The sequence below is a fragment of the Chiloscyllium punctatum genome, chromosome 25 (genome assembly GCF_047496795.1).
Source record: "Chiloscyllium punctatum isolate Juve2018m chromosome 25, sChiPun1.3, whole genome shotgun sequence".
In the NCBI taxonomy this organism is placed as follows: Eukaryota; Metazoa; Chordata; class Chondrichthyes; order Orectolobiformes; family Hemiscylliidae; genus Chiloscyllium; species Chiloscyllium punctatum.
This window is the reverse complement of record NC_092763.1, coordinates 87,864,327-87,888,812: the sequence shown is the minus strand read 5'-3', so window position 1 is coordinate 87,888,812 and position 24,486 is coordinate 87,864,327. Positions and strand designations below refer to the sequence as shown.

The 24,486-nt window shown below is 44.4% G+C and overlaps 1 protein-coding gene across 2 annotated transcripts in view; it reads left to right on the top strand.

Annotated features, from left to right (window-relative positions):
* The first annotated feature begins 11,501 nt into the window (after nt 1-11,501).
* The window catches only part of hprt1 (hypoxanthine phosphoribosyltransferase 1), a 47,549-nt gene continuing 34,564 nt past the window's right edge, over nt 11,502-24,486 (top strand). For both annotated transcript variants that reach the window (XM_072595665.1, XM_072595664.1), the window contains exons 1-3: nt 11,502-11,592; nt 16,490-16,596; nt 21,813-21,996. In XM_072595665.1, the coding sequence (XP_072451766.1) occupies nt 11,569-11,592; nt 16,490-16,596; nt 21,813-21,996 (315 nt within the window). In that variant the 5' untranslated portion in view covers nt 11,502-11,568. The remainder of the gene's footprint in view (nt 11,593-16,489; nt 16,597-21,812; nt 21,997-24,486) is intronic.

The window sequence follows — 24,486 nt, the reverse complement described above, 5'->3', positions numbered from 1 at the left end:
GGATTACAGAGAGAGGTCAAATTAACTGCATTCATCATACCAAAAACAAATATTTTCTTTATCCTTGAATTGAAGAGTGTTAACATTTGATCATTTCTGAACTGTGTAATAAAACTGATAAACTTGGCCCATCAGCTTTCTTTAGTCAGGAAGGTCTTAGAAGGAAGAAAAAACCCAAAGGACTTGCAGATGCTGCAAGTCAGAAACAAAAGACATTGTTGGGAAAGTTCTTGGTTCCGGCAATATCTGTGGAGAGAAAAATAGTTAAAGTTTCAGGTCTAGTTTTTCAGAAGTCTAATCTTATACTCGCGCAAGACAAACAAAAGCAAAAGTATTTGGCAAGAATGACTTTTGTTCTTGCTGAACAAAAGTCAAAGGTTGAAAGTCAATTAGATACATTGCAGGTAAGGCAACAATCTAGTGTCTCATTGATGGGCTGTTAATCTAGGGACTCAGTGTTCTGGGGCCTTGGGTTCAAATCCTGCCATAGCAGATGAATTCAATAAAAACCTGGAATTAAGAATTCACTGATGACCACAAAACCATTGTTGATTGTCGGAGAAACTCATCTTGTTCACTAATGTTGAGGGAAAGAAGTCTGCCATCCTTGCCTTTTGTCTATGTGATTCTAGACCCATAGCAATGGGGTTCACTCTTAACTGCCTTCTGGACAATTTAAGGATGGGTAATAAATGCTGGTCGAGCCAGTGATGCATCCTGTGAATGAATATAAAAAATGGTTCCGACTGTAAATTATGATAACTAGCAATCCAAGAGCACTTTTTTCCACGGAGAAAAGTTTAACTTCTGATTCCCTTGCCCAACAAAATCTACATTTTGCCTCAGAAGGCGGTGGAGCAGGATCATTGAATATTTTTAAAGTTTCAAAGTTGCAGAATCCTGAGAAAAATAAATTATCATCTTCTCTATCCTAAAAGAGGAATCCTGATTTTAAGTGTCCCATAATTTTGGACTTACTCACAAGAGGAAACATCTTTCCACATCCATCTTGTCAGGATATCTCAGAATCTTATATATTTCAATCAAGTCTCCCTCTGCCTTCCAGTGGAAACGAGTCCAGTCTTCCCAGCTGTCAATCCAGTAAATCTCCTTTGAACCACCTCCAATGTATTTACATCCTTCCTTAATTAAGGGCACCAAAAACTGCACACAATATTTGTGAAATGTGGTTTCATCATTGGTCAGAATACGTGAATCATAACTACTTTTTTTTGTTCAATTCCTCATTAATAAGGATTAATCATTTGCTGAAAATGCAAATTAATTTTTATCTTGTGCACTAGATCACCTAGAACTCTTGGTGGCTCTGAATTTAGACTGTGCACCCTCTGTTCAAAGAAATGCTCTTTTTTCAAATTCTTCCTGCCAAAGTGATACCTGCCAACATTTTCCAGATTTTTGTCCACTCAACAAGGATGAAGACCAATACAAATAATGACAAATTCATTTACTCCTCAAAATCTGCCAATCGGAAACAAAAATTCATAATCTGTTTTCTGTCAGCCTGCCAATCTTCTATTTTTCGGGAGCGAGAGAGAGGCTGCCGGGAAGGTAAATTTTCCCACTTAAAACTGACTTACCTTGAGTGTCAGCAACCTTCATTTACAGCAGCAGTGGGAGCAGTGGCAGATAGGAGCGGGGAGAGCGAGGGGCTGAGTGGGGGAGTGCGCGGGGGAGAGGGAGAGGAGATGGGGGGAGCGGGGGCAGGGCGGAGGGGTGCGGGGGCATGGGGGGAGCGGGGGTAGGGCGGAGGGGTGCGGGAAGCGGGGGGGGCTGCATGGGGGGTGGCGGTGGGGGGGGAGCGGGGGCTGAGGGGACGGTGAACAGCCAGTTGTCGTGGTGCACATAGGCACCAATGATATTGGTTAAAAAACCGGATGAGGTCGTACAAGCAGAATTTAGGGAGTGAGGAGTCAAGTTAAAAAGTAGGACCTGAGATAGTAGTCTCAGGATTGCTACCAGTGCCACATGCTAGTCAGTAGAAATGAAAGAATAGGCAAAATGAACGCGTGGCTTGAGAGATGGTGCAGGAGGGAGGGGTTCAGATTTTTGGGACATTGGGATCAGTTCTGGGCGATACGGGACTATTACAAATTGGATGGTCTCCACCTGAGCTGGACTGGAACCAATGTCCTTGGGGGTGTTTTCGCTAATGTTGTTGGGGAGGGTTTAAACTAATGTGGCAGGGGGAATGGGAACCAAATGAGGAGTTAGTGGGCAGTAAGGAGGTAGCAACTAAATATTGTAAGGAACTAGGTAATTAAGTCAGCATGACTAAGAAGAGGAGGAGGCAGGGAGCAGATGAAGAGACTGGCGGTCTGAGGTGCATTTGTTTTAATGCAAGAAGTGTAGTAGGTAAGGTGATGAACTTAGGACTTGGATTAGTACCTGGGAGGATGATGTTATTGAGACTTGGTTGAGGGCATGACTGGCCTCTACCTTTGAGCCAGTTCTGTATCCAAATGGCTAGTTCTCCCTGTATTCCATGAGATCTAATCTTGCTAATCAGTCTCCCATGGGGAACCTTGTCGAACACCTTACTGAAGTCCATATAGATCACATCTACTGCTCTGCCCTCATCAATCTTTTTTGTTACTTCTTCAAAAAACTCAATCATATTTGTGAGACATGATTTCCCATGCACAAAGCCATGTTGACTATCCCTAATCAGTCCTTGCTTTTCAAAATACATGTACATCCTGTCCCCCAGGATTCCCTCCAACAACTTGTCCACCACTGAGGTCAGGCTCACTGGTCTATAGTTCTGTGCCTTGTCTTTACTGCCCTTCTTAAACAGTGGCACCACATTGCCAACCTCACCTATGACTATCGATGATACAAATATCTCAGCAAGAGGCCCAGCAATCACTTCTCTAGTATCCCACAGAGTTCTCGGGTACACCTGATCAGGTCCTGGGGATTTATCCACCTTTAACCGTTTCAAGACATCCAGCACTTCCTCCTCTGTAACCTGGACATTTTGCAAGATATCACCATTTATTTCCCTACAGTCTATGTCTTCCATATCCTTTTCCACAGTAAATACTGATGCAAAGTATTGATTTAGAATCTCCATTTTCTGTGGCTCCACACAAAGGCCGCCTTGCTGATGTTTGAGGGGCCCTATTTTCTCCCTAGTTACCCTTTTGTCCTTAATGTATTTGTAAAACCCCTTTGGATTCTCCTTTAATTCTGTTTGCCAAAGCTATCTCATGTCCTCGTTTTGCCCTCCTGATTTCCCTCTTAAGTATACCCCAACTTGCTTTATATTTTTCTAAGGATTCACTCGTTCTATCCTGTCTATACCTGACATATGCTTCCTTCTTTTTCTTAACCAAACTCTCAATTTCTTTAGTCATCCAGCATTCCCTATACCTACCAGCCTTCCCTTTCACCCTGACAGGAATATACTTTCTCTGGATTCTTGTTATCTCATTTCTGAAGGCTTCCCATTTTCCAGCCGTCCCTTTACCTGCGAACATCTGCCTCCAATCAGCTTTCGAAAGTTCTTGCCTAATACCGTCAAAATTGGCCTTTCTCCAATTTAGAACTTCAACTTTTAGATCTGGTCTATCCTTTTCCATCACTATTTTAAAGAAAATAGAATTAAGGTCGCTGGCCCCAAAGTACTCCCCCACTGACACCTCAGTCAACTGCCCTGCCTTATTTCCCAAGAGTAGGTCAAGTTTTGCACCTTCTCTAGTAGGTACATCCACATAACTGGATCAGAAAATTGTCTTGTACACACTTAAGAATTTCCTCTCCATCTAAACCTTTAACACTATGGCAGTCCCAGTTGATGTTTGGAAAGTTAAAATCCCTGACCATAACTACCCTATTATTCTTACAGATAGCTGAGATCTCCTTACAAGTTTGTTTCTCAATTTTCCTGACTATTGGGGGGGGTCTATAATACAATCTCAATAAGATGATCATCTCTTTCTTATTTCTCAGTTCCACCCAAATAACTTCCCAGATGTATTTCTGGCAATATCCTCCCTCAGTATAGCTGTAATGCTATCCCTCATCAAAAATGCCACTTACCCTCCTCTCTTACCTCCCTTTCTATCCTTCCTGTAGCATTTGTATCCTGGAACATTAAGCTGCCAGTCCTGCATCTTAACATTCTGATTATCTTATATGCCTCTATTAAGTCACCTCTCAACCTTCTTCTCTCCAACGAAACAGCCTCAAGTCCCTCAGCCTTTCCTCGTAAGACCTCCCCTCCATACCAGGCAACATCCTAGTAAATCTCCTCTGAACCCTTTCCAAAGCTTCCACATCCTTCTTATAATGCGGTGACCAGAATTGTACACAATACTCCAAGTGCGGCCGTACCAGAGGGTTGTACAGCTGTAGCATAACCTCATGGTTACGGAACTTGATCCCTCTATTAATAAAAGCTAAAACACTGTATGCCTTCTTAACAACCCTGTCAAACTGGGTGGCAACTTTCAAAGATCTATGTACATGGACAGAAATCTCTCTGCTAGTCTACGCTACCAAGAATCTTACCATTAGCCCAGTACTTTGCATTCCGGTTACTCTGACCAAAGTGAATCACCTCACACTTGTCCGCATTAAACTCCATTTGCCACCTCTCAGCCCAGCTCTGCAGCTTATCGATGTCTCTCTGTAACCTAAACATCCTTCGTCACTATCCACAACTCCACCGACCTTCGTGTCATCTGCAAATTTACTAACCCACCCTTCTATGCCCTCATCTAGGTCGTTTATAAAAATGATGAACAGCAGTGGACCCAACACCGACCCTTGCGGTACACCACTGGGTAACTGGACTCCAGGATGAACATTTCCCATCAGCCACCACCCTCTGTCTTCTTTCAGCAAGCCAATTACTGATCCAAACTGCTATATCTCCCACAATCCCATTTCTCTGCATTTTGTACAATAGCCTACCGTGGGGAACCTTATCAAACTCCTTACTGAAATCCATATACACCATATTAACTGCTTTACCATCATCCACCTGTTTGGTCACCACCTTAAAGAACTCAGGAAGGTTTGTGAGGCATGACCTACCCTTCACAAAACCATGCTGACTATCCCTAATCAAATTATTCTTTTCTCTATGATTATAAATCCTATCTCTTATAACCTTTTCCAATACTTTACAAACAACTGAAGTAGGACTTACTGGTCTATAATTACCAGGGTTGTCTCTACTCCCCTTCTTAAACAGGGGAACCACATTTGTTATCCTCCAGTCTTCTGGCACTATTCCTGTAGACAATGACGATTTAAAGATCAATGGCTCAGCAATCTTCTCCCTGGCTTTCCAGAGGATCCTAGGATCGATCCCATTCGGCCCAGGGGATTTATCTATTTTCACACTCTGTAGGATTTCTAATACCTCTCCGTTGTGAACCTCAATCCCACCTAGTCTAGTAGCCTGTATCTCAGTACTCTCCTCAACAACATTGTCGTTTTCAAAAGTGAATACTGTTGAAAAATATTCATTTAATGCTTCTGCTATCTCCTTTGACTCCACACACAACTTCCTACTACTATCCTTAATTGGCCCTAATCTTACTTTCGTCATTCTTTTATTCCTTAAATACCTATAGAAAGCCTTAGGGTTTACCCTGATCCAATCCACCAACAACTTCTCATGTCTCCTCCTGGCTCTTCTGAGCTCTCTCTTTAGGTCTTTCCTGGCTACCTTGTAACCCTCAAGTGCCCTAACTGAGCCTTCACATCTCATCCTAACATAAACCTCCTTCTTCCTCTTAACCACAGATTCCACTTCCTTCATAAACTACGGCTCCCGTGCTGTACAGCTTCCTCCCTGCCTAACAGGTACATACTTATCTAGGACACACAGGAGCTTTTCCTTGAATAAGCTCCACATTTCTAATGTGTCCATCCCTGCAGTTTCCTTTCCCATCCGATGCTTCCTAAATCTTGCCTAATCACATTGTAATTGCCTTTCCCCCAGCTGTAACTCTTGCCCAGTGGTATACACCTATTCCTTTCTATCAGAATTGTGATCGCTATCACCAAAGTGCTCACCTATTTCCAAGTCTAACACCTGGCCGGGCTCATTACCCAGTACTAAATCTAATGTGGCCTCGCCCCTTGTAGGTCTGTCTACATACTATGTCAGGAAGCTCTCCTGCACACACTGGACAAAAACTGACCCATCTATAATACTCGTACTGCAGTGAACCCAGTCAATATTTGGAAAGTTGAAGTCCCCCTTGACAACTACCCTGCCCCTCTCACTCCTATCGAGAATCATCTTTGCTATCCTTTCCTCTACATCTCTGGAACTATTCGGAGGCCTATAGAAAACTCCCAACAGGGTGACCTCTCCTTTCCTGTTTCTAACCTCAGCCCATACTACCTCAGTTGACGAGTCCCCAAACATCCTTTCTGCAACTGTAATACTGTCCTTGACCAACAATGTCATACCTCCCCCTCTTTTACCATCTTCTCTGTTCTTATTGAAACACCTAAATCCTGGAACCTGCAACAGCCATTCCTTTCCCTGCTCTAACTATGTGTCCGAAATGGCCACAACATCGAAGTCCCAGGTACCAACCCATGCTGCAAGTTCACCCACCTTATTCCGGATTCCTCTGGCGTTGAGGTAGACACACTTCAAACCAACTTCTTGCTTGCCGGTGCCATCTTGTGTCCCTGAAACTTGATTTTGGACCTCCCTACACTCAACCTTTTCTATACTTGAACTACAATTTTGGTTCCCATCCCCCTGCTGGATTAGTTTAAACCCACCCCAATAGCCTTAGTGAAAATCCCCCCCCCCCCCAGGATATTGATATCCCTCTGGCTCAGATGAAGACCATCCTGCTTGTAGGGGTCCCACCTACCCCAGAAAGAGCCCTAATTATCCAAGAATCCAAAACCCTCCCTCCTGCACCATCCCTGTAGCCACGTGTTCAACTCCTCTCTCCCTATTCCTTGCCTCACTAGCACATGGCACTGGCAACAAACAAGAGACAACAACTCTGTTCGTCCTCGCTCTAAGCTTCCATCCTAGCTCCCTGAATTTCTGCCTTAAATCCCCATCTCTCTTCCTACCTGTGTCGTTGGTGCCTATGTGGACCACGACTTGGGGCTCCTCCCCCTCCCCCTTAAGGATCCCAAAAACACGATCAGAGACATCATGAACCCTGGCACCTGGGAGGCAACACACCAACCGTGAGTTTCTCTCGTCCCCACAGAACCTCCTATCTGTCCCCCTAACTATGGAGTCCCCAATGACTACTGCTCTGCTCCACTTCCCCCTTCCATTCTGAGCAGCAGAGATAGACTCTGTGCCAGAGCCCTGTGCCCCACTGCTTTACACTTGTAAGTCGTTCCCCCAACAGTATCCAAAATGGTATACTTATTGTTGAGGGGAATGGCCACAGGGGATCCCTGCACTGCCTGCCGGTTCCCTTTCCGTCCCCTGACTGTAACCCATCTGCCTTTTTCTTGTACCTGAGGAGTGACTACCTCCTTGTAACTCTTCTCAATAACCCCCTCTGCCTCCCGAATGATCTGAAGTTCATCCAGCTCCAGTTCCCTAATGCAGTTTTCGAGGAGCTGGAGTTGGATGCACTTCCCGCAGATGTAATCAGCAGGGACACTAATGGTGACCCTTACCTCCCACATTCTGCAGGAGGAACATTCAACTGCCCTAACCTCCATTCCCACTATTCTAAATTCCCAAAGAGACTGTTGAAAAAATAAGGAATAAAAAAATAAACTCGTTACCTTACCAATCTGGCGCACAGGTCCTTTTTTTTTGGGTAGGAGGAGAATGGGTGGGAGACACTACCCGAGTAACGCACCCACACAAATATATGCCTTCCCAGAAATCCTTCGCTCCTCCCTCACACCTCTTGGCAAATGAAGGCCCAACTCCAGAGGTAAGTCCCTTTTAATGCGGGAAAACTCACCCTTCACATTCACAAGGCTGTTATTAAACTGGAAAGTGTGTAGAAGAAATTTACAAGGACGTTGTCAGAACTCAACAGTCTGAGTTATAGGGAGAGGTTAGACCATAAGACATATGAGTGGAAGTAAGGCCATTTGGCCCATCGCGTTCACTCAGCCATTCAATCATGGCTAATGGGCATTTCAATGCCACTTACCCGCACTCTCTCCATACCCCTTACGTTGAAAAAACTAGGTGTTTTCTTTAGAGCCTTGGAGACTGTGTATAAGATCATGAGAGGCATGGTTAGGGTGAATGCACTCAGTCATTTTCCCAGAGTTGGGGAAGGTTAAGGTTAGAGAGGAAAAAATAAAAGGGAACCTGAGGGGCAACTTTTTTTACACTGAGGATGATATGCATTTGGAATGAGCTGCCAGTGGAAGTGGTTAAGGCTGGTACATTAATAACATTTAAAAGGTATTTGTCAAATACATGGATAGGAAAGGATTAGAAGGATATGGACCAAGTGCAGGGAAATGGGGTTAACATGGATGAACGTTGTGGTCAATGTGGACCAGTTTGGGCTGAAGGGCCTGTCTCTGTGCTGTAGGCCTCTGACTCTATAATTGTGTGGCCAAATTCTGCTCTAACTCCATTTACAAATTTGCCAATGACACTATTGTAGTGGGTCGCATCTCAAACAACAAAACAAAGTACAGTTAAGAGATTGACAGCTTAGCGGCATGGTGTAAAGTCAACAATCTCTCCCACAGTGTCAGCAAAATGAAGGAGTTGGTTATTGACTTCAGGAAGCAAAATGGAGAACACATCCCTGTCTGCATCAATGGTGCTTTGTGAGCTTCAGGTTCCAAGGAGTAAATATCACCAATGATCTGTCCTGGTACATTCAGATTGATGCTTCAGTCACCAAAGTCTCTACTTCCTCAGAAGGCTAAGGAAATTTGGCATTTCCACAACGATTTTTATAGCTGCACCACAGATACCATCCTATTCAGATGTATCACAGCATGGTATTGCAACTGCTCTGCCCAAAAACCAAAGAATTACAGACAGTTGTGAATACAGGCCAGTCCATCATGAAAACTAGCCTTCCATGACACAGTCTATACTTCCCTCTGTCTCAGGAAAACACTAACATAATTATGGACACTTCTCACCCGGTTATATTTTCTTCCCCCCCTCTCTGAAGGGGTTATGCCCATAATGTTGATTTTCCTGCTCCTCGGATATGACCTGACCTGCTGTGCTTTTCCAGCACCATATTCTCAACTCTTCCATTGGGCCAAAGATGCAAAAGTCTGAAAACACGGACCAACAGATTCAAGAACAGCTTCTTCCCTGCTGTTATCAGAATTATAAACAGACGTATTCATACATTAGAATTGATCTTTCTCTGCATTTTCTCTGTAGCTGCACATTGTGCATTCTATTACCCTGATGTACTTATGTAAGGTATGATTTGTCTGGTTAAAACAAAACTTCTCACTGCATCTCGAGCTTTCACCTTGTCCACTAACCTCTTATGAAAGACCTTATTAAAAGCCTTCTGAAAATCCAAATACACCACATGAACTGGTTTTCCCTCATCTATCTCCTGGTTACATCCTCAAAAAATACTCCACTGGATTTGTTAATCATGAATTGCCTTCATAAACCAATGCTGGCCCTGTGCTTTTCTGTTTGGGCTAGACAGAGCTAAGTGATTCCATGTGGGTGAAAGTGAGGACTGCAGATGCTGGAGATTAGAGTCGAGTGTGGTGCTGGAAAAGTACAGCAGGTCAGGCAGCATCCGAGGAGCAGGAGAATCAACATTTTAGGCAAAAGCCCTTCATCAGGAAAGTGATTCCATGACCAACAGATCTAAGCACTGTAGTCCTGCCACATTTGGTCATGAATGGTGATGAACAATTAAACAACTTGCTGGAGAATCAGGCTCCACAAATATCCCCTACATCAATGATGGGAGTGCAAAGAATAGGCTGAAGCATTTGCAATAATTATCAGTAGCAAGTAACATTCATGCTACAGAAATGGTAGACAATAACCATTTCCAAAAAGATAGAATCTAATTATCATCCCTTCACTTTCAATGGCACACACCATCACCACCACACCCATCCCTCGCCACGATTGACGTCCTAAGGTTACCATTGACTAGAATCTCAACTAGACTTCCCATTAAAATATAGTGATCATAAGAGCAAGCCAGAGGCTAAGAGTCTTGAAGCGGGGTAGCCATCACCTGAATCCCCAAAGTCAATCCACTATTTACAAGGCACAAATCAGGAGTGGGATGGAATACTCCACACTTGCCCTGGATGGGTGCAGCTCCAACAACACTCAAGAAGCTTGACACCATCCAGGACAAAGCAGCCGGCTTGACTGACACATCCACAAACAACCATTTCCTCCACCACTGACAGTAACAACAGTGTGTACTATGTACAAGATGTATTGAAGAAATTCACCAAAGATTCTCAGACAGCCCATTCCAAACCAATGACCACTTCCATCTAGAAGGGCAAGGGAGGCAGATACAGGGGAACATCATCCCATGCAAGTTCTTCTCCAATTTGCCACCCTGACTTGGAAATAAATTGCTGTTCCCTCATTGTTGCTGTCTTGAAATCCTGGAATTCTTGAGGGCCTTGTGGGTCTACCTACAGCACATGGATTGCAGTGGTTCAAGAAGGCAGCTCACCATCACCTTTTCAAGGCCAACAGGGAACAGGCAATAAATGTTGGCCCCGATAGTGCCATTCATGTCACACAAGTGAATACAAATAACTGAACTAATTATTGCAGATTGTGAGTCTCTGAATTTCATCACCATCTCTCCAATCATGAGGGTTTGACAGAACAGATGCTGGGATGATCTTTCTGACTGGATGTACCAGTTTGGAATGAGTTGAAATAAGGATCACTGGACACAAATTGACGCAGATACAGTCAGACCAGCTCAGTTTGTCCAACACTTTTTGTTTCAGATTTTCATCATCCTCAGTTGTTTGATTTATATTATTAGAAATGGGGAGGGCTTTTATCTCTCAGAGAGGTGGTCAGTCTTTGGAAGGACCTGGAGACTCGGACATTCAATAGGTTCCAGGTCAATGGCAGGAGGTTGACTCTGAAGTTGAGCGATCAGGTTGAAACACGATGGAAATGCACAGCCGGTCAGGCACCATCCCAGACCGCCTTCTCCTCCACGATGGGCTGAACGGCTCCCTCCAGATATTTGGCGCGGTTTGGGATATCACCGCGATCCATTACGCGGGAAGCTGCGATTGGTGATAATACGTGTTTAATGAGTAGGCCAATCACGACCTCGGATAATGGGAGCTCGAGAGATCCGAGCTTTGATTGGCCACGGGTGAAGGGTTTTGAGTGTTCGTGGGGAATCCGGGTTATGATTGGCCAGTAGCACCTGGACTCTAATTGGCCCTCGAGAGTCCAGGCTTTGATTGGCTCCGGAGAAGACAGGCTCTGATTGGCTCTGCGGAAGCCAGGCTCTGATTGGCTCTGGAGAAGCCATGCTCTGATTGGCTCTGCGGAAGCCAGGCTCTGATTGGCCAGACGGAAAGCCGGGCTATGACAAGTTGCGGTGGGGGTGACGGAGAGAGATGGCGGCGTCTAAGTGTGTGGTGGTGAGTGAGGGAGGGATCGGTGTCATGTTCCATCTGGTTTAATGTGGCGGTATGGTGTTGGGGTATGATATATAACACTCCGGTCTCGGGGGGGGGGGGGTCTGCGTGAGGCCTCCCCGCGCTCAGGGACACAGGCCGCAGCTTCTACCAGGAGGTGGGCCCTGGGGCACGAGGATACCGTTCGGCCCATCGTGTCTGTGGTGGCTCTGAAGTCCCGTGTGACCGGGTCCTGTGTGATCTCCCTTTACCCATCGCCTCTAGGGTTTCCTCCTGACAGTAGAGGACCGACAGGACACTCAGGGTAGGGGTAGACTGGAGGCTGGTGTCCCGCAGGGATCTGTACTGGGCCCTTACTGTTTGTAGAGTATGAGAATGTGAAGCACCTTTAGAAATGACACCAAGATTGTGGAGTGGTTAATACCGACGAAGATGGTTGTTGGTTACAAGAATCTATTGATGGGTTGATTCAACTGGGCAGAGCAGTGGCAGGTGGTTTGTAACCATGATAAATGTGAAGTGATACACTTTGGAAGAAGAAACAAGATGAGGGAGTATTTTATGAATGACAGGACACTGTGTACCTTTAGAGGAACAGAGGGATCTCTGTAATTACTCACATCCCTGAAGTCAGCATAGCGTGTGAATAGCATAGTTCAGGCATTAGGGAATTGTTTTCAACAGATGTGGAATTGAGTATGAGAGCAAGTAGGTAATGTTGGAGTTGTTCAGTGTGTTGGTCAGGCTGCAACTGGAGTACTGTGTGTAGTTCTAGTCACCTTACTGCAGGAAGAATGTCTATCACAAGAGGAGGTTTGACAAGATGTTGCCTGAGATGGAGAAATTGTGCTACAATGAGAGACTAGATTGGCTTGGATTGGCTTAGAACAGAGCAGGCTGAATGGGGATATGATTGAGATATATAAGATTATATGGGGAATGGATAGGGTGAGTAGGGACCAGCTGTTCCCCTTGGTTGATGGGTCAATCACAAGAGGGTGTAGTTTTGGGGTAAGGGGCAGGAGATTGAAGGGGTTGAGAAAAACAGCCTTTTCATTCAGGATGGTGGGAATGTGAAATGCATTGCCTGGGAAGATAGGGGAGGTTGGCAACTTTTTAAACCTTTAATAAAAATTTGGATGAATACTTCAAATATCATAACATTCAAGAATATGGGGCAAGTTCAGGAAGTTAGGATTAATGTGTTTTTAGTGGTAGTCATGTCAGTGCAGACTTGATGGGCTCAAGGGCCTTTTGTGCGTTGTATGACTCTGTGAACCCCTTGGCTTGTTAGGTCATGTTGTGGCTGTACAGGACATTGTTTAGGCCACTTTTGGAATATTGTGTGCAATTCTGATCTCCCTTCTATAGGAGGAAGGTGAAACTTGAAAGGGTTCAGGAAAGATTTCTGAAAATGTTACCAGGGTGGGAGGGTTTGAGCTACAGGGAGAGGCTGAATAGGCTGGGGCTATTTTCCATGGAGCTAAGGGGTTACTCTTGTGGTTTATAAAATCATGAGATGCAAGGATAGGGTAAATAGGCAAAGTCTTTCCCTGGGCTGGGGGTGTCCAAAACTAGAGGGCATGGGTAAGGGGAAAGATTTTCATGGAGAGAGTGGTGTGTGTATGGAATGAGCTGAATTGAATTGAATTTATTGTCACATGTACCGAGGCATAGTAGAAAGCTTTGTCTTACGAGCAATACAGGCAGATCAGAATTAAGTAGCATAAGTAAGTAAATAATAGGTAAACAGCAGCAAAAACAAAAACACAGGCACAGGCGAGTGTTAGGAGTTTGAGTCCATTCAGTATTCTAACAGCAGTAGGGTAGAAACTGTTTTGAAACCGGCTGGTGCATGTGTTCAGGCTTCTGCACCTTCTTCCGATGGTTGAGGTTGTAGAAAAACATTGCGAGGGTGGGATGGATCTTTGGGAATGCTGGTGGCCTTTCCTTGACAGCGGGCCTGGTAGGTGGATTCTATAGATGGGAGATTGGCCTTTGTGATTGTCCAGGCAGAGTTCACCACTCTCTGTAACCATCTCTGATCTTGAATGGTTCAGTTGCCATACAGGTAGCGATACATCCAGAGTAAGTGGTGGAGGCTGGTTTGATTGCAACATTCTGTCTGGATGTATCACTACCTGGTATGGCAACTGAACTCGTCAAGATCAGAGACGGTAGTGGCCAGCTGTGATCGATGAACAGGAAGTTTGGTTGATACAGACTGCCAGTCGTCGACCCATGACTACATACCTGGCAAACACCAGCATTTTAACTTGGAAGAATGGGAGGGGGAACACATTAAGATATATACAGTGGACCACTGTTACTGTTGACCAGAACCTGAACTGGACTCTCAACATAAATACTGGCAACATGAGCAGGTCAGAGGATAGGAATATTGCTGTAGGTAACTCCCTTCCTGACTCCCCAAAGCCTGTCTATCATCTACAATGCACAAGTAAAGAGTGTGATGGAATATTCCCCATCTGCCTGGTTGAGTGTAGCTCCAACAACACTTAAGAACTTTGACAAACAGGACAAAGCAGCCCACTTGAGAGGCACTACATACACAAATTTTCTGTTCCTTCACCACCAGTGCTCAGTAGCATCAGTGCAATACCATTTTTTTTATTATTCATTCGCAGGATGTGCACATCGCTGGCTAAGCCAGCATTTATTGCTCATCCCTATTTACGGAGAGGTAGTTAAGAGTCAACTGTATTGCTGCGGTATAAAGTTGCACGTAGGCCAGACCAGGTGAGACTTAACAATCTAATGATAATGCCACTAGGCCATCACCACTCCTTTACAAGATGCACTGAAGAAATTTACCAAAGATCCTTCGACAGCACCTTCCAAATCCATGACCATTACCATCTAGAAGGACAAGGGCAACAAATACATAGGAACATCACCACCTGCAAGTTCCCCTCCAAGCCTCTCGCCATTCATTGCTGTAAGCGATGGCCTAGTGGTATTATTCTAGACTGCTGATCCAGAGACCGAGGTGGTGTTCTGGAGTCCCAGATTCTGAACTGTTACAGCAGAAGGTGGAATTTGAACTCTGTAACAGTCTTGAATCAAGAGTCTAATGATGACTGTGAAATCATTGTTGATTGTTCGAAAAAAAATCTGGTTCACTAATTGTCCTTTTAGGGAAGGAAACTGGTTTGGCCTACATATGAGTCCAGACCCACAGCAATGTGGTTGATTCTTAACTATTCGCTGGGTAATTAGGGATAGGCACTAAATGCTGGCCCATCAGCAATGCTGTCGTTCTGTGAATGAATAAAAAGAAGATTTAGAAATATATCACCCTTCCTTTGGTGTCACTGGTTAAAATCCTGGAACTCCCTCCCCAAGGGCATTATGGATCTACTTGCAGAATATGAATTTGTAATAATTTAAAGGTAGCTCACCACCACATTTTCAAAAGCTACTAGGGATGGGCAATAAATATTGGCCCAGCTAGTGATGCCCATGTGCCACAAGTGAATAAAAAAAATTGCAATGGGATGGAATGGATGCAGGAAAGATGATTCTGCTGGCTGGTATTTCTGAAATAAGGGGTCACACTCTCAGCAATATGTAGTAGGCCAGTTCTGACTGAGAAAAGGAGAGATTTCATTACTCAAGATGGTGAATCTATGGAATTCTCTGCCACAGATAATTGTGGAGGTCAGGTGCGGTCACTGAATATAGTCAAGAAAGGAAATAGGTTTGTAGAAGCTAAAGGTTAAAGCGCATGCGAAGAAAGCACGAACATGGTGTTGAGATTAAGGATCAGCCACGATCATAAGATGGAGGAGCAGAATTAGACCAATTGCCCCATTGAGCCATTCAATCATGGCTGAAATATTTCTCAATCCCATTCTCCTGCCTTCCCTGATAACCTTAGATCCCTTTGCTAATCAAGAACACCACCTATCTATATCTGTCTTAAAGTTACTCAATGATTTGACCTTCACACCTCCCCCTGACAGAGGTTTCACAGTTTTACCACTCTCTGGCTTCAACAGAGCATGTTGAATAGTGGAGTGGGATTAATGGGCTGAAAAGCCAACCTTTCCTATTTTACTTGTTTCTGTGTTCTCCCAACCACCGCCATCCTGACTTGGAATATGTAGCCTTTTCTCCAATAATACTGGGTCAAAATCCTGGAACTTTCTTCCTTAACAATATTGAAGGTCTACTGACAGCACATGGTCAGCAACTGATCACAAAAGCAGCCCACCACCATCAAGAGCAATTAGAGCTGGACAACAAATGCTATTCCAGCCATTGAAGCCCACCTCCCCTAGGTAGTATTTTTTAAAAAAGCCATTTGGCTCCCTTAAACCTATGGCAGTGAATCAGGAAAAAGACATCGGATTGGGAGGAGGCAATGTCCTAGAGGTATTATTGCTGGACTATTAATCCAGAGAGCCAGGCAATATACTGGGGACCCAAGTCCTGAAGACCACAAAAGATGGTGAAATTTGAATTAAATTTTAAAAATCTGGAATGAAGAGTCTAATTGATGACCATGAATCCATTGCTGATGGTTGGAAATACCCATCAGGTTCACTAATGTCCTTTAGGGAAGGAAACTGCCTGGTCTGCTGTTGTTCTGGAGTCACATGTAGGTCAATGTGGTTGATTCTTAACTACCCTCTGGGCAATTACGGATGACCAATACTGGCCTCATCCCGTGAATTAATTTTTTTAAAAAGTCCCGATTCCAGCCAGTGATACTGGATCTGGAAGGATCTTGTCAGCTCCTAAACCTAATACATAAGAACTTGAAATGTTGATCTCAACCACCAAATTGCTTCAGAAGAATTTAAATTTTGTACTGTAAATTTGAATGTTTTAATATCCAATGCATGGAATAATTTTGCATGGTTGTATTTTGCAGATCACTGATGATGAACAAGGCTATGACCTCGATCTATTTTGCATCCCAAAGCATTACTCAAATGATCTGGAAAGAGTATATATTCCTCATGGTTTAATCATGGATAGGTTAGTGGTTTCTCACACACTGATACCTGACCCTATATCTTTGGAACCGTCAAACACCTTTGACAGAAAGCTTTGGGAGAGTCAGTCATAACATTTAGCTACTCCAGAATTGCTTTGCCATCAGTTCCATTGCTTTCTTTATCTAACACTGACAGCATTTATATGAAAAACGATATACCAACAATATGGGCTCACTCAGCTCTTTTAGGCTGAAAAATCAAAGAGCTACAGATGCTGGAAATCAGAAACGGAAATTGCTGGAAAAAAAACTAAGCAGGTCTGAAGAAAAATAGAAATCTCTGGAGAGAAAGCAAAGTGAACATTTTGGATTCAATGAGCCTTCTTCAGAACACGCTAACTCTACTTTCTTGTATGTGGATGGGGGAGGTATTGTGTGCGGGTGGAGGGGTTTGTTGGTGGGTGGAATTGGTTGGACAGGAGGAGAGGTCAGATAATGGGTGGTGATGGAGCCTACAGAGAGAGGGAGTTATGAAAGGGGTAGGTAAGCAAGGAGATGATTGATATCAGGCCTAGACAGAAGAAAAGCTGAATAAATGATTAGTGGGAGAGAATGGGTTAGCTGCACTGAAAGGAGCCCATTATAATTTGATAATAGGCCTCATATACAAGGAAAAAAAAAGTAAAGGTGGCGAGCAGGAAGAAAGGTTAGAACAGAAATCCTATCGCAGAAAGGAGCAGAACTTCTTCAACGTGGAAGTCCATTAAACACTAAAAACAAAGAACTATGGGTGCTAGAGTTGTGAAGCTTTATTTTAGTTCAGAAGAACAGTCACTGGAGCCAAAATATTAATTCTGCTTTCTTTCCACAGACCTGCTAGGATTTTCGATAAATTTTTACTGAACACACAATTCCAGGTGCTGCCTCACCAACATTCTGTACAGTATAAAAGGATTTCCCTATTTTAAACTCCAACCCCCTACCAATAAAGGCCAAAATTCAATTTGCCCAAATTAATTGTTGACATGTTTTAACATTTAGTGTTTTATTCACAGATCCCTTTTGGGCTGTACTTTTTTGGAGTCTCTCTCCACTTAAAGCTTTGTTTTTAGATTCTCCTCTCTGCCTCCCTCAGTAACCTGCGATTGATTCCATCATATCCTGTGGACTTATCTAGTTTAATGTTTTTCAAGACACACAACACCACCTCCTTCTTAAGATTAGGGAGATCTATGTTGATATTATCATCATCTGTGTCCTTCTTGATGAATAGCGATGCCAAGTACTCATTAAGGACCTCTCAGACTTTCTCTGGCTCCACACAAATTGCCTCCTTTGCCATTGAGTGGACCTGCCCTTTCTTTAGCTAGCCTCTTGTTCCTAATATATGTTTAAAATGCATTGCATTTCTTAGTAATCCTACTTGCCAAGGACATCTCATGACTGCTTTTAGCCCTTCTAATTCCTTAATTAATTTTTTTCCTGCTTCCTTTATTCTCCTCAGGCACCATGTCTGATTTCAGTTTTGTAAATCTTACACATGCTTCCTTTTCCTTTCTTTGACTAAATTTTTATTATCTCTTGACATTCAGAGTTCATGAATCTTGTCATCTTTGTCTTTTATCCTCGCAGATACATGTTGGTCCTGAACTCCCAATTAACTGAGCTTTAAAAGACTCCTACATGGAACTAATCTTGAAGGCTGTCCCCAATCTAATTTTTCCAGTTCCTGCCTAACTCTGTTCTAATTAGCTGTCCCCCAATTTGGCACTTCCACGCAAACCAGTCTCATCTTTCTCCATAACTATCTTAAAGCTTATGGAATTATGATTACTGTTCCCAAAATGTTTCCCCACTGAAACTTCGATCACCTGGCCAATACAAAGTGTAGAATGGCCCCTTCCTGATGAAGGGCTTTTGCCCAAAACGTTGATTTCGCTGCTCGTTGGATGCTGCCTGAACTGCTGTGCTCTTCCAGCACCACTAATCCAGTATTTGATTTTCAGCATCTGCAGTCATTGTTTTTACCTTCCGTCATTAGCCAATCTACATACTATTTCAAGAAACTCTCCTGGATGCACCTGATAAATTCTGCACCGTCTAAGTCCCTGGCCTGGGAGTCCCAATCAATATTGGGGACGGTAAAATCACGCATCACAAACAACTTTCCATGATCTGCTTACATATCTGTTCCTCTGTCTCCCATTGGTTACCTATAATGGAACCCCATTAAAATAAGTGCGCCTTTCCAATTCCTGAATTCTACTCATATGGCCTCTCTAGATGAACCCTTTAAGATGTCCTCTCTCAGTACATCTGTGACATTCTTCTTAATCAGTAATGCAACTCCCCCACCCCTTTTATAACCCTCTCTATCTTGCCTGAAACATCTAAACTCTGGAACATTGAGCTGCCAGCCTTGTTATTCCCTCAATCAAGTTTCTGTAATGACTCCAACATTGTAGTGCCATGTACTAAGCTAAGCTCTAAGTTCTGACTTACCTGTTATCCTCTTTGCATTAAAATGAATACATTTCAGACCACCAGTTCTATATTAATTTGTCTGGTCCTGTCTGTTCTTCCTATTCAACTAACTTGACTTAACCTCTCTCCTCCTCCTTCTGACCTACAGCTCTTGTTCCCACCCCTGCCACACTAACTTGGCATTAACAAACCTCCATGCAAGCGTATTGGTTCCCTTTCAGCTTAGCTGTACCCATCCTTCTTGAAAAGGTCCCTCCTGCATGGGAAGAGGTCCCAATGATTCAGATATCTGAAGACCTGCCTCCCACACTAGCACTTCAGCCATGCATTCAACTGTAATATCTTCTTATTTCTGGCTTCTCTAGCACGTTCTGCAGGGAATAATCCCAAACTTGCAACCCAGGAGAACTTGCTTTTCAACTCCCTGACTCCTGAACTTCCCTTTTGCAGAACTTCTCTCTTCCTGCCTATGTTGTTAGTACTAATATGGACCACAACCTCTGACTGCTCAACCTCCCCCCTTCAGAATATTCCGTGCCTGCTCAGAGACATCTTTGACCCTGGCACCAGGAAGGCAACACACCATTCCAGGAGTCTTGATCGTAGTCACAGAAACTCCTATCTCTGCCCCCGACTATAGATTACTACCACTCACCTACACTTCAAATCACCATGGACATCCAGTCCCTCTATACCTCCATCCGCCATGATCAGGGCCTCCAAGCCCTCTGTTCTTCCTCTCCCGATGACCCCACCAGTACCCTTCCACTGACACTCTTATTCGTTTGGCTGAACTAGTCATCACCCTCAACAATTTCTGTTTCCAATCCTCCTACTTTCTCCAGACCAAATGGGTAGCCATGGGCACCCGAATGGACCTCAGCTATGCCTGTCTTTGTCAGCTACATAGAACAGTCCATCTTTCGGAGTTACACCGGCACCACTCCCCACCTCTTCCTCTGCTACATTGATGACTGCGTTGGTGCCACCTTGTGCTCCCACGAGGAGGTTGAACAGTTCATCAACTTCACCAACACATTCTACCCCAACCTTAAATTCACCTGGACCATCTCTGACACCTCCCCTCCCCTTCCTAGACCTCTCCACCTCCATCCACAAGGACCGACTCAAAACTGACAATTTTTTTTACAAACCCCACTGACTCTCACAGCTACCTGGATTACACCTCCTTCCACCCTACCTCCTGAAAAATGTTATCCCATATTTCCAATTCTTCTGCCTCCATTGCATCTGCTCCCAGATCCACCACAGAACACAGCAGATGGCTTCCTCCTTTGAAGACTGAAATTTCCCGTCCCATGTGGTTGAAGATGCCCTCCATCGCTTCTCATCCACGTCCTGCACCTCAGCCCTCGAACCCCACCCCTCCAATCACAGCAAGAACAGAATACCTCCGGTCCTCACCTTCCACCCTACCAACCTCTGCATAAGTCGCATCATCTGCCAACATTTTCGCCACCTACAAATGGACCCCACCACCAGGGATATATTTTCCTCCCCACCCCTTCCCGCTTTCCGCAAAGACTGTTCTCTCCGTGACTACCTGGTCAGGTCCACGCCACCCTCCCCTCTTGGTACCTTCCCCGCCACTGCAGGAATTGCAAAACCTGCGCCCACCGCCTCCTCCATCCAAGGCCCCAAAGGAGCCTTTCACATCCATTAAAGTTTCAAATGCAGTTCCACCAATATCATTTATTGTATCCGTTGCTCTCGATGTAGTCTCCTTTACGTTGGGGAGACTGGAGGCCTTCTTGCAGAGCGCTTTAGAGAACATCTCCAGGACACCTGCACCAATCAACCCCACCACCCTGTGGCTGAACATTTCAACTCCCCCTCCCAATCTGCCGAGGATGGGCAGGTCCTGGGCCATCTCCATCGCTGCTCCCTTACCACCCGATGCCTGGAGGAAGAAAGCCTCATCTTCCGCCTTGGGACCCTTCAACCCCAGGGCATCAATGTGGACTTCACCAGTTTCCTCATTTTCCCTCCCCACACCTTACCCCAGTTCCAACCTTCTAGCTCAGCACCGTCGTCATGACCTGTTCCACCTGTCAATCTTCCTTCCCATCTATCCATTCCACTCTCCTCTCTGACCTATCACCTATACCCCCAACTCCATCCACCTATTGCACTCTTGGCTACCTTCTCCCCAGCCCCATCCCCCTCCCATTTATCTCTTCACCCCCGTGGCTCCCAGCCTCATTCCTAATGAACGGCTTTTGTCCAAAACATCGATTCTCCTGCTCCTCGGATGCTGTCTGACCTGCTGTGCTTTTCCAGCAACACACTCTCAACTCTGATATCCAGCATCTGCAGACCTCACTGTCTCCTACACTTCAAATCTCCCTGCTGTACAAAAGTGCCAGTTGCGATGCCCCTGATCTGGCTGCTGCTGTTGCTTTCCCTGTGACAAACCATATCCCCAGTGGTATCCAAAACAGTATATCTGCTTGAGAGAGGAATGACCACAGGTGACTCCTGCTCTGCCTGCCTGTTTGCTTTTGAAGTGGGAGTTAATTTTACGCAGGCTTTAGTTTCATTCCTGAATTGATATGGCAATGCTAGTTTTGATTATGAGGAGAGGTATCATTCATTTGTACAGAATTTGGTTCGAAGAGGAAAATCAAATCATGAGCCTACAGGACCATTCCTGTGTTGTACAGTTTTACATAATGCTATCTTTTTGTGCTGATTGCTCTATTTTGCACCATTTCAAAAAGGGGTAAGCACAAATCTGTCTGTTTATCCACAGGACTGAACGTTTGGCAAGGGACATAATGAAAGGCATGGGAAATCATCACATCGTTGCCCTCTGTGTACTCAAGGGTGGCTATAAGTTTTTTGCTGACCTTTTAGACTACATCAAAGCTTTGAACCGGAACAGTGACCAATCAATCCCAATGACGGTAGACTTCATCCGCTTGAAGAGTTACTGTGTAAGGATTTATAACCAAATTTTGAATCCTTGTTTGATAGTACAGACCTGAATGATGCTGTAAAAATAGAGATGCTGTCAAAGCTTTTCATCTTCCACTCATCAGGAGAGGTACAAGAATATCGAACTTCAGAGTGAGCAACATTGCATGAAGAAAGGGTTGTACTTGGTTAGCAAGTCAGCTCTGGGCCAAGGCGTTGTCATGGTCAATACACCAGGAAAAGGGAAATGGTACCATAGTAGTTGTGCAGGCCATACCTACAGTAGCGATGTGACAGGACTAGTAATGCTGAATCCCTGGCAAATGTTCTGGGAACATGGATTCAAATCCCTCCATAGTAAGTAGTGAACATTGATTTCATTGGAATAGTAAACTAGTTGAACGATGACCATGTAACTATTGTTAATTGTTGTAAAAACAAATGCCGTCTGTTTCACTAAAATCCTTTAGGGTTGGAAATCTGTCGTTCTTCCCTGGTCTGGCCGACATGTAATTCCAGACCTGCAGCATGTGACTGATTCTTATTTAGCCTTGTAATGGCCACACCATTGTATCAAATCACTACAAAATCTAAAAAACAGAGTAAAGCAGGATGACCTAGGCACTGGCATAGCATACCCAGCCCTGTTGACCCTGGAAAGTCCCCATGTATTTTCTTGCCTTGTTTGACCTGTCCAAGTGCATCATCTCATGCTCATCCAGATTGAATTCCATTTGCCACTGTTCTGCCTATCTGACCAGCCCATCTATATCCTCCTGTAATCTAAGGCAAGCCTTCACACTATTTACCACCCTATCAATTTTCATATTGTCTGCAGAGTTAATGATAACCCTGCTACATTCAAATCTAAGTTGCTTACATATGCCATAAGCACCAAGGTTCCAACACCGATCCCTGCAGAGTCCCACTGAAGAGTCTTCCAGTCACAAAAACACTTCTCGACCATCACCCTCTGCTTCCTGCCACTCAGCAGTTCTGCATCTGGTTACCCAAATTTCTTTGGATCTATGACTCTTTGCTATCTGTCTCCCGTCTAGGACCTCACGAAACCTGTTGAACCACAACAGCTCCTTTCTACCCCAGTACTGATGCCTGTGCCCCATGAAACCCAGTCTCCACGCTATTCTTTGAGCCATGCACTTAACTCTCATTTACTTTTGTACCAGTTTGCTTATGGCTTAGGTCGTAATCTTGAAAATCTTACCTTGGAGATTCGGCTTTTTAGTTTAGCTCCTAACTCTTCAAAATCTTTCAGCAGAATCTTGGCTTTCATCTTGTTAATGCATTGATACCAATGTGGACAAAAATAGCTGGATTCCTACCCTCCCACTCCATGCTCCCCAGTATTATTTCCCTAGCATTGTTTGCTAAGGGGCTTATGTTCCAAAGGTTTTGCTGTTTTAGAGTAGAATCACAGAATTCCTATAATGCAGAAGGAGGCCTTTCAGCCCAACGAAACTGCATTGACCCGACAAGGACCATCCTACCCAACAAAAACCCAGACATCCACCCTATTCCTGAAACATTGCATTTAGCATTGCCAATCCAGCATATATTTGGACCGTGGGAAGAAACCCACAAAGACACTGGGAGAAAGTGCAAACTCCACACAGTTGCCTGAGGCTGGAATCAAACTTGGGTCCCTGTGAGGCAGCACTGCTAACCACAGCTACCATACTAGTTTATTCTGTAGTTTGTTTTCTCACTCATTATTTTTGGCATTTAAACAGTTAACTGCACCCTGAGTCTGTCTGTCTTGGGGGGTGGCGAGTCACGGTGCACCCAGGGTCCGCCTTGGGGGGGATGTCAATGTACACTGTTTGTACTGGGTTTGTATTGTTTTCTAGCTAAGGTGGTGAGCACTGGGTATGTTATGGATTATGCCTTGGGTCTTTGGGGCACACAGTGTATGAAAGTTAATGACCTTTCACCTATCAATGACTGCTAGTCCACTGTTTCCAGTTCAGTTTTGTAAAGTTGAATGGAAACCCTAAGTCTGTATACCACAGGTATTTTGGGAAGAGTTTTGAGACTACATTTCATGGTGAGGCTGTGTTTGGAGATGTCCAGGAAATGACATTCCCAGTCATCAATCTGCTTTTTCAAAAACTTATTTGTGGGATTTAGGTGTTGCTGGCTGGCCAGCCTTAATAGCCCATCCCTATTTGTCCTTTAAGGTGGTGGTGAACTGCCTTCCTGAATCGCTGCAGTCCACTTGCTGTGGATTGACCCACAATTCCAGTAGGGTGGGAATTCCAGGATTTTGACCCAACGACTGTGAAGGAATGGCAGTATATTTCCAAGTGAGGGTGGTAAGTGGCTTGGAAGGGAACTTGCAGGTGGTGGTGTTCTTGTCCTTCTAGGTGGAAGTGGTTGTGGGTTTGGAAGGTGCTGACTAAGGATCTTTAGTGAATTTTGGAGTGCATCTTGTAGATAGTACACACTGCTGCTACTGAGCACTGGCGGCGGAAGGATTGAGTGCTTATAGA